The sequence below is a fragment of the Phyllostomus hastatus genome, unplaced genomic scaffold, assembly GCF_019186645.2.
Source record: "Phyllostomus hastatus isolate PE091 unplaced genomic scaffold, TTU_PhHast_1.1 phas_contig_133, whole genome shotgun sequence".
Classification (NCBI taxonomy): domain Eukaryota; kingdom Metazoa; phylum Chordata; class Mammalia; order Chiroptera; family Phyllostomidae; genus Phyllostomus; species Phyllostomus hastatus.
In genome coordinates, this window is record NW_025333577.1 from 2,981,371 (window position 1) to 2,991,895 (window position 10,525).

The 10,525-nt window shown below is 50.0% G+C and overlaps 1 protein-coding gene across 1 annotated transcript; it reads right to left on the reverse strand.

Moving 5' to 3' along the window:
- Window positions 1-46: 46 nt before the first annotated feature.
- ZNF132 (zinc finger protein 132) lies at window positions 47-9,573 on the reverse strand. The gene is given in 4 exon segments (XM_045848891.1): window positions 47-4,186; window positions 4,188-5,928; window positions 7,403-7,562; window positions 9,182-9,573. Coding segments are annotated over 4 exon segments (2,139 nt in total). The 5' UTR covers window positions 9,236-9,573; the 3' UTR covers window positions 47-4,002.
- Window positions 9,574-10,525: the final 952 nt, after the last annotated feature.

Below are 10,525 nucleotides of genomic sequence, written 5' to 3' on the forward strand. Positions count from 1 at the left end.
CCCCTGACTCTTGTCTGCCTGGGAGGGGACAGCAGGATGGCAGAGAACAGTTCTAGCTGAGGACGGTGTCACTTGCATTGGTGCCTGAGACCTGCAGGGAGAGACTGAAAGGCTTGGTGGGTGAATCATGTAGTCTGGGTGTCAGGTTTATTGGTGGGTCAAGATCAGAGAGTTGGGAGCTTGCTGGTGTGGTTCAGTGGATTGAGAGCTGGCCTGTGAACTGAAAAGTTGCCAGTTCGATTTCCAGTCAGGGACATGCCTGAGTTGTGGGCCACATCCCCAGTTGGAGGGGTGAGGCAACTGATGATGTATCTCTTGCACATTGTTCCTCCCCCTCTTTCTCCCTCCATTCCTGTCTCTCTAAAAAAAATTCTTTGAAAAGTTGGCATTAGATGCCCCATGTGTCTGAGGACATGAGCCAGGGCTCTTGTTCTCAGGGAATGTTCCTGAATCTCCAGCACTGTTCAGAGGAAGCTGTTTCCAGAGTCAGCTCAGCAGCTGTGTCCTCTGAAATCTAGAATGTGGAGTAAGTTGTAGACTAACCATAAGACCTGCAGGGGCCTATTAGAAGACAAGTGGGCACAGAAACCCTGCAGTAATGCGTGGGGAGCCTGGTACACTAGCAAGTCTGAGCCAGGTTCTAGAGAGGCCTCCACAAATGCTCCGGCAGCTGCGATTTCAGGGGCTGAGGGTCACAGAAATTCTTGGGATTACAGACCTGTCATCTGTGGCCAAGGTCACTCTCAACCAGTTATCTACCCGTCTTCTGGATTCTCTAACCTCTGTGCATGTTCACCTCAAGGCCATCTCTCAGTGTCCTGGGATGTGGCTCTAGGGACCCAGCCACTGTTCCTGGTATCTGCCCACCATGGCCTGCAATGTTTTTGCTGCCACTGTCCCTGGGCTCAAGGGAGAAGTGGTTGATCCTGTGGTTTGTGGGACCTTTTGATTTAAAAAATGTTGGAAACTTTTCCCACAAGGTAAATGAAATGTCAGTTAAGCAAAATTTGTATGTTGCCTGTAGCTGTGTCCCTGGCCCTGAAACTGCTTCCTGTCAAGAACGTTAGCAGGAGCTCTTTCTCTTCCGGTCCCAGGTGCTTCAAGAGCCGTGGGTGTGGGTACAGAGATGGCTAAGTCCAAGAACCACACCATGTACATCCAGTCCCAAAAATGGCACAGAAATGGCATCAAGAAACTCTGATTACAAAGATATGAATTTCTCAAGGGGATAGACTCCAAGTTCCTGAGGAACATGTGCTTTGCCAAAAAGCACAAGGGCCCGAAGAAGATGCAGGCCAACAACACCGAGGCCATGAGCACACATGCTGAGGCTATCAAGGCTCTGGTCAAGTCCAAAGTCAAGGCAAAGATCCCAAGGGGCAGCAGCCACAAGCTCAGTCAACTTGCTTACATTGCTCATCCCAAGCTCAGAAAGCATGCTTGTGCCCACACACCAAAGGTCTCTGGCTCTGCTGATCAAAGGCCAAGGCCCAAACCATGCCCCAGGCTGCAGATGCAGCCATGGGTCAGGGTCCAGCTCAGGCTCAGTCTCAGGGTCCCAAAGGTGCCCAGGCCCCTGTAAAGGCTCCATAGTAGAGGCCTCTGTCTGCCGACGTGAGGACAGAAGGACTGGTGCACCCTTGAGGCTGGGGTCCTCCTGTGGTGTTTGTGCAAATAAACCTGAGGCAGGGTTTGTCTGTCAAAACAAAAACATTAGCAGCAGGGTTTGTCAAAAAAAGAAAAGAAAAAACATTAGAAGGAATTGTGTTTGGAGAGAGCCGGGGACCCAACATGAGGGGCTGTGGGCTGCAGTGCTCATCCTACCATGTACTGGGGCTGGGAACCACCGCTGCTGCCTCTAGCTGTGCTGATTCTTCCCGCCCATCCTGATGGCTGAAGGGGTGATGACCATACCGCGGACAACTTCAGTAGGGCTTGCAGTAGAGAGTTTTTGGTCAGCCTGCTCAAATTCTCCCCAGCACCATAAAACGTATGCCCATCTTTCATCCGCTCAGGCCCTCTTTCCTGAGTGTAAGAACTGTCTGTCTCCCACACCCACACGAGGGTTTGTGTGAGAGCAAAGTCAAGCCAAGCCAGGCAGGGTTCAGGTCTCTAAACAAGTGGGGGTGGGTAGCTTTGGCTAGATCTCATAGGATGGCCCCGCACCTGGGTGAGGGGTCCTTGGCACTTGCCCTAAATCTGCTTTCTGGTCTCTTGCTGGGGCTCCATACATAGCAGCCAACCTAATGGGGGTGTGGGTGGAAAGTAGTTTCCCTGTTGATGCTGGGGTATCTGGAACAAAGCCCAGTGGCTCTGACCCTTTGACATGCTCAGGGTACCAGTTTGGGCAGGAGTCAGTCATTCCATCATGTTGGCTCAAGCTCACCTGGCAAGCCAGCTCCAGCAGTCCATGGAAGCTCTTCCAGGATCTACCCAGCAGCTCCTGGTCCTTTGTTTTGTGACCCCAACTTGTCAGAGATGCCTGCTCCACCCTAGTCCTGCCTCTCCCACTAAAACCCCTTCAACAACTTGGCCAAAATGTCCCCTCTTCATGAGTTCTTTCACTCACTGTCCAGTTTGGAGTTTTCTCCCTTTCTATCTTCTATACCATGATGTTAGGCTGGACACTAACCCTCCTGCACCTGCTTGTCTTCATAGATGTCTGCATATTTGAAATCAGGGCTACATTTGTGTTGTTAGAGACTTAGGAACAGTCCTGGCTGGGTATCTTGGTTGGACCATTGTCCTGATGAGCCAAGGTTGCGGGTTCGATTCCTGGGCAGAGCACATGTATGAGTCAACCAATGAATGCATAAGTAAGTGGAACCATGCTGTTCTCCTCCTCCCTCTTTAAAGTCAATAAATAAAAATTAAAAGACTTGGCAATATACCAACAAGAGCTCAAGGGTTCACTGATATTGGAATCGAGCAATAATGTGTTTCTTGCCTTCCTCCTTGCTTGTGGATGGTCATTATTTTGTCATCTTCACAAGATGAGGAGAAGCAGCTCTGGTATCTTTTGCCTTTTTTTAAAAAAAAGATGTTATTTTTTTATTTAGAGGGGAAAGGAGAAGGGGGAAGAGACATTGAATATGAGAAAGAAGCACCAATCAGTTACCTCTTGCACGCCCCAACTGGGGAGCAGGCCTGCAACCCTGGCACATGCCCTGACTGGGAATCAAACCAGTGACCTTTCAATTTGCAAGGTGATGCTCCACCCACTTAGCCACACCAGTTAGGGCTCTCTTGACTTCTTACAAGGACACTAATCCCATCATAGAGTCCCATCCTTATGATCTCATCTGAACCTAATTAGCTCCCAAGGGCCCCATCTCCTGATACTATCACAGAGAGGGTTAGGGCTTAAACCAATGAATTCTTGGGTGTGTGTGTACAAACCTTCAGTCCATAACATCACCTAAGGAACCAAAGCAATTTGTTGTGACTCTCATAGATGAAGACAGTCCTCATGGTGACTGGACACAATGTCAGTTTCATAAAATAAAACAAATTGGTGGCAGTTGTGACTATTAACACCAGAATCAACGTGAACTGCTGTGAATATTTTCAGTTGAATACCATCCACCCATGGGGAACGTGCATCTTCCCCAAGAAGCCCAAACTGGACATCCCACAAGACCCCTCAACCAGCATGGGGTCAGTTCATTCCAGAGCACTCTCAAGAGGCAATGAGAATGAAACCATCCAATGGGCCCAAAACAATCCTGATCTGCTCCAGGATAGGGGAGAAGGCACAGGAAGCTGTTTTCTCCATGCATATGCAGGTGACTGCTGCAAATGTCTGGATCCAGGCAGGCTGGACAGGGGCTCCAGGGCACATAGCTCTGCCTGGGTCCCTAGGCTGCTTGGAAAAGAGAGCAGTTTCAGAAGGCTTCTCCACATCGGTGGTACATGCAGGTAATTTCTCTGCAGGAGTTCTACTGGATGAAGTCTGACCTGAATGAAGACTCTCTCACAAAGTCTGTGTCTATAAGACTCCACTCAAGTATGAATCTTTTTATGCTGAGCAAGGCTACAGAGGCAGCTAAAGATTTTCCCACAGTGGCCACACTCATAAGTCCTTTCTCTGGTATGAACTACCTGGTGTTAAACAAGTGTGAACCTTTCACTAAAAGCTTTCCCACATTGGTTGCACTCATATGGCCTTTCTTGTGTGTGAACTCTGGTGACGAACCGGCTGAGAGTTGTTGCTAGAGTCTCTCCCTCACTCACTGCACTCATAACGCCTTTCTCCAGTGTGAACTCTCCAGTGATAAATAAGGCTGGACTTTCAGCTAAAGAATTTCCCACATTCATTGCACTCATAAGGCCTTTCTCCAGTGTAAACTTTCTGATGTTTAATGAGAATAGAGTGTTGACTAAAGAATTTCCCACATTCATTGCACTCATACAGCCTTTCCCTTGTATGAACCCTCCAGTGCTCAATGAGACTAGAACTGTGAACAAACGCCTTCCCACATTCGCTGCAGTCATAAGGCCTTTCTCCAGTGTGAATCCTCCAGTGCTGCATCAGGCTGGAGCTGCAGCTGAGGGCTTTCCAGCATCTGCTGCATTCGTAAGGCCTTTGCCCAGTGTGTACTTTCCGGTGCTGAATGAGGGTGGTGCTATTACTGAAGGCTTTCCCACATTCACTGCATTCAAAAGGCCATTCTCATTCTCCAGTGTGTACTTTCTGATGTCGAAGGAGGTGAGCCCTTTGGCTAAAGTCTCTTCCACATTCACTACATTCAAAAGGTCGTTCTCCAGTGTGAACTTTCTGGTGCTGAGCAAGATTGGAATTATTGTTAAAAGCTCTTCCACACTCACTGCACTTGAAAGGCCTTTCTCCAGTGTGAACCCTCCGGTGCTGAATGAGAGCAGAGCTCCGGCTGAAGGCTTTACCACATTGATTGCACTTATGTGGTCTTACCTGGGTGTGAACTTCCTGATGCCGAAGGAAATTGGACCTTTGGCTGAATGCTCTTCCACATTTGCTGCACTCAAAAGGCCTTTCTCCAGTGTGAACATTCTCATGCTGACTGAGGTGTGACCTGTTATTAAAGGTTTTCCCACATGCACTACACTCATAAGGCCTTTCTCCTGTGTGAATTTTCTGGTGATGAAGGAGTGCAAGTTTGTGGCTGAAGGTTTTCCCACAGTCACTACACTCATAGTATTTTATTCCAGTGGGAAATTTCTGGTGCTGCCTCAGCTTACAAGGGTACCTAAGGTCCTTCCCACACTCTTTACATATATGAAATGTTTCTCCAGTGTGAAATTTTTGGTAATTAACAAGGTTTGATTTCTCCTCTAAGGAATTTCTAACTGTTGGGCATTTAAATGCTGTCTCTTCAGAGTGAGTGTTCAGGTGGTTAAGGGGGGCCGAGTTCTTCTGGAAGGCTTTGCCATAGTCACTGCAGTCGAGGAACTTCCGTGTGATATGGACTTCTGGGAGCTGCCCAAGGTTGGAACTGTGTGGGAAGAACTCTCTGCACTTGGTGCTCCTATGTGACTTCCCACTGCTGTCAATGGCTGGGTACTGATGGAGGTCATGGCTGTCTAAGACATCCTTACCACCTTCCCTGCAAGTGAAGGGCTTCTCTGGCAGGTAGACCATGGAGCTCTTCACAAATGAGTCCCTGTCTTTGCCCCACCTGAAGGGCTTCTCTCCACTGTGCTCCTTCTGGTACTGGGGAAGATTTTCATTGAACCAAAACTCTCTTTCACGTGCTCCACATGTGCAGGGGGTCTCCTCAGCATGTGTTCCTTGATACTTATCTAGATGCAAAATGTCTCTTATGAATGGGCCACACATGTCACAGGTATCAGTCTTTAGGGTGGAAGGATAGGGGATCCTGAGCTGGGACAACCCTTCTACAGGAGCATTCTGCTTGGAACAAGCCTCGCTTTGCACTTCATGCCAACGACCTGAAAGCAGAGAAATTTCTAGTTAACTTAGTGTTTCACTTGGTGGAAAGGGTGACTGCATTAGAGATGTGTAAATCACACATACAGGAAGCAGCCCCAGGGATTGTTGACAGGCCAAGGGGGCCAGAATAAGAGTGAGGGGCTGACTGTGCAGGATGACACCCAGCCATGCCACAGAATACAGCAGGCCTCACTAGAGACAAGGACAGAGATGGGGCAAAGGGCATGAATAAACATCCCTCAAAGTGAGATGTGTGTACACACACGTATGGCCAATAAGCACATGAAAAGATGTTCAACATCATCAGTCATTAGAGAAATGCAAATCCAAACCATAATGAGCGACCACTTCACACCCACTAGAATGGTTATAACAGTGGGGCAGTTCCATTCCTACATATACACCCAAGGGAAATGAAAACATATCTATACAAAAACTTGTATGTGAATGTTCACAGCAGTATTTTTTCATAATAGCCAAAAAGTGGAAATAAGCCAAAAGTCCATTAACTGCATACATGAACTCTATACAGTGGAATACTTTTCAGTCATTAAATAGGAATGAGTGTTGTATATTCTACAACACGGGTGAACCTCTGAAACATGAGCTAAGTGAAAGGCAGTCACAGAGAAGCATAAATTCTGTGGCTCTATTTATATGAAATGTCCAGAATAAGCATATCTGTATAGTCAGAATGTAGGTTATAGTCAGAATATAGTCAGAGGTTGCCCCTCACTCAGGAGAAAGGGATGAGGGAGGACAGGGTACAAACTTTCCCTTAGGTGATGAAAATGTTTTAAAATCAGATTGTGATATTTATACAGCTATGTAGACATATAGTTTTAAAGGGTGAATTTTATGATGTATCTCAACGAAGCTGTTGTTTCTTTTTTTAACCCTCACCTGAGGACATGCTTGTTGATATTTTAGAGAGAGAGGAAGAAAGAGAGAGAGAGAGAGAGAGGGAGAGAAACATCAATGTGAGAGAGATACTGATCACTTGTTTCTGGCATGCTCCCCTACTGGAGACCAAACCCGCAACCCAGGCATGTGCCCTGAACCGGAACTGAACCAATGACCTTTCAGTTTATGGGACAGACGCTCCAACCAACTGAGCTACATTGGCCAGGGCTAAAAGTGTTTTCAAAAAACATCCCATGGGGGAAGGGGCAGAACCTGGGCCTGACCCCACAATGGGTCAAGCTCAGTGGGATCCATTAGGCAGAGCAGAGATGCCTGATCCCCACTCTCTGTTCCTACAAGACATCTGGGCAACAGTTACTGGGATCACTCATGAGACCATCCAGGGAAAGACAGGGGAATGCACACAGCCCAGTCCCAGCTCCTACAACACAAAACCTGGGAAGGAAGCCTCATCTATGGTTGGGCTTTGGGATAAACAGAACTTTCTATGAGGAAGAAGCATAGGGCAGAAGCTGGCCACCATGGTGCAGCAGGGCATAAGGATCTTACCAAGCGAGGTCATGAGCTCAAAGTTCTCCAGCATCACATCATGATACAGGTGCTTCTGAGCCTCATCAAGGAGCCCCCACTCCTCCTTGGAGAAGTACACAGCCACATCCTCAAAGGTCATTGGGCTCTGCAGCGATGAGACCGGGGGCCAAAAAGTGAGCTGAAAAACAAAGAAACAAAATAGTCAAATGCACACATCCAAGCCCTTGACCTGTGACTCAGAGTTCTGCAATATCTACCACTGACATCTCCTCTTCTTGTAGCCCTCTCCGTCCATCCTCTTCAGGCCCCACTTCAGAGGAGAGAGCAGGCCCTGGAACCATTGGTATCCCTCTCTCCCTGCACTCCCCAGTCACTGTATTCAGGCCAATACGACCTAGAGGAACAAAAAGCAGGTGGGCAGATGGATGCTGTGTGAGCTCTGGGCTGTCATGCTGCTCCCATCCCCCAACCGGCCACTTTCCCGTATATGCCCCACATGTGAGAAAACTAGTGCTCTCCTTCCTTCCTCAAGCCTCTAGCACCAGGGCCCATTGATTCACATTCCCTTACCTTGTACAGGGACCATATTATCAGCATTTCTCCACCCCTCTACCCCAGGTCCACAGAGTAGGCAACTCCCTAGAGTTCCCCTCTCCACGGTGTACATGGCACACTCAAGAAAGACAACCAGCATCCAATAATGATTTGGCCTGCCCCAGGTCTCTAAAACCCCCCACTGCAAGAGACGGCCATCACCCTTCTAATAAACGCCTCCCCTTCTGATGCAGACACTGGCCCGCAGCGTCCACATCATTATGAATGAAATGAGACATTCACACGGACTACCAAGTCTGGTGGAGGAAAAGGGACAGCATGGCTTTCCTCTCAAGAGGAGCAAAAGCCTTGGCCCTTGCCATGACCAGCCTTTATTGGGTTTCTCGGCACATTACTTGATGGTCCTCATATACTATTCACAGGTTCACTTGAGGTGGTTACCTTTTACAGAAAACAAAGGAGCCAATGCTGCTAATCACATCACAGAAGAGGGATATTTGCAAATGAAAAGGCAGAAGTGGTTGAACCGGGTTATACTCATCCTTGGAAGGTTTAGCATGGATTTTAGGAAGTTACTTTGCAGTAAATGTTCTCAATTCATGGTGAGGGAGTGTTTTAGCAACAGCAAGACTCAAAGCAGCCTAGGTACATTGCAGGCCTGATTCCCCACTGGAGAACCTATCTGTGGGCGTGGGTCCTGTGCATCTCTGAGTGGGAGCTGGGCCCACGCCATGCAGAATGATCTCTTACACTCTTCTGGTCCAGCCACCAAAAAGAACCTGAACCATTGCAGTCACCTCCTTGATGGTCTTCCTGCCTCCAACCTCACCACGCTGCTCTCCACCCAGCATCCAGAGGGAGTCAGTCAAGACCTGATCACATCACCTCCCTCCTCTGTCCTTGACTCCCACCACCTCTGATTAGAGGCTGCGCCTGTCAGCCTGCCATTCCAGGCCCGACTCTGGTCCCCCTGGCCCCCTATTTCCAGCAGATGAAATAGACACCTGCTGTTCCCGCAACACTTCCACCTCACTTTCATGCAATTTGCACATGCTGATCCCTGTGCCTGGACACTCTTCCAGGCCTTATCCCATAAGATTCCAAAAATCTTACCGTGTAAGCTTTGGCCTGGATTCAGGATGCTGGGGAAAGTGACAATCAGGGCCCCAGACTCGTGTAGGCGAAGGTACTAGGCACCACCTTCCTCAACCCCTGATTTTGAGGGCAGGATCCTCCACTCACCTTTGGCGAGTCCATGCGCGACGCTGCCAGCTGGGTAGGAACCTGCAGGCTCATCCGAATCCCAACCTCCACTGGTCGGAGGACCACGGACCGACAGTCGCACTCGGTATAAGGGCCTCGTCTCTACTGTATAAATGGACCCGAGGAGCCTGGAGCTTCCTCCAGGGGCTGTGCGACGAAGGCGGGTTGCAGAGATTTCGTGGGATCGGTTCCACATCCGGTAAAATCGGGGGTCAGCAAGAAGCAACCATTAGTGTGAGTGAAAGTGCCTGCAAACTTGTGGCAAGTCTTGGCACTTCCCTGCCCCCTTCTCCTCAGGTGCAGTGGACGCCAGCGTCAGGCGCCACCGACGAAACAAATACGCAATGGCGACGACCGAAGTCCCCCTCCATACTCCGCGCCCCTCTCGAAAGCACCCCACTCCAGAGACCGATTGGCTCCAGGCTCGCCTCCTCCAACTACTGTTTCCCTGAGCCAATCGGAGTGCCGCCTGTTCGTTGCCTAGGTGATCAGGAAGGACGCACCACTCGACACTGCTCACCAGACGCGAACTACCTTACCCAAACAGCCCCTCGCCGTGCGTCCTCACCAGTGCTGGCCAATGACAGCTTAAAAGAGGGCATTTCTGGGCGTACTCTGGCCAATGATCGCCTAGGGACAGGGCAGGATTTCGCGTGTCGGACTGCTGCTTTTGGCGTTTGTCAGGTCATCACAGGGAGGAGGGAGCGAGTTGCCGGGCTGTGGACCTTTCATAAGAGGTTTCTGGCGCCCAAGGAAACCGAATGGGGAATGCGGGAGAGTCTGGAGGTCCCGCGTCTGTACCCTGTACGCCCTGCGACTGCAGCGAACTACAACCTCCACCAGCCAGGGTGTCCTCGGCCGTAAGGGGGCGGGCCCTCGGCTCGGTGTCCGCTTTGGGGAGCCTGAGACCCAAGCGACCCGTTCCCGTTGTCAGAACCCAGCCTGTGACCGGACTGCGGGCGTGACGCGTGAGCCGAGCAGGTAGCCGGCGGTGAGGAAGGGTCTCCTGGCCCCACTAGGCTGGACTCCAAGCCCCGGTGCCCCAAGCTCCCCTCTGATCCTCAGGCCTCGGCGTTTAGGATAGCGGGGGTCTTCTTTCAGAACCCTGGATGGTGGGATGTGTAGATAAATCTGCACGTGCACGGACTCAACGGGGAGACCCACCTGAGAGCGCTTGGAAAAGGCCTGTCCCCACTGCAGGGAACCGAGGGTGTGAGTTGGAGTTCCACCTCGTCGGACGGCTGAGAGCAGGGAGCCTCAGGATGCTGCTACTGCAATATTCCTCAAGAGGGTTATGAGGGGGCCAGTCGGCAACAGAAACAG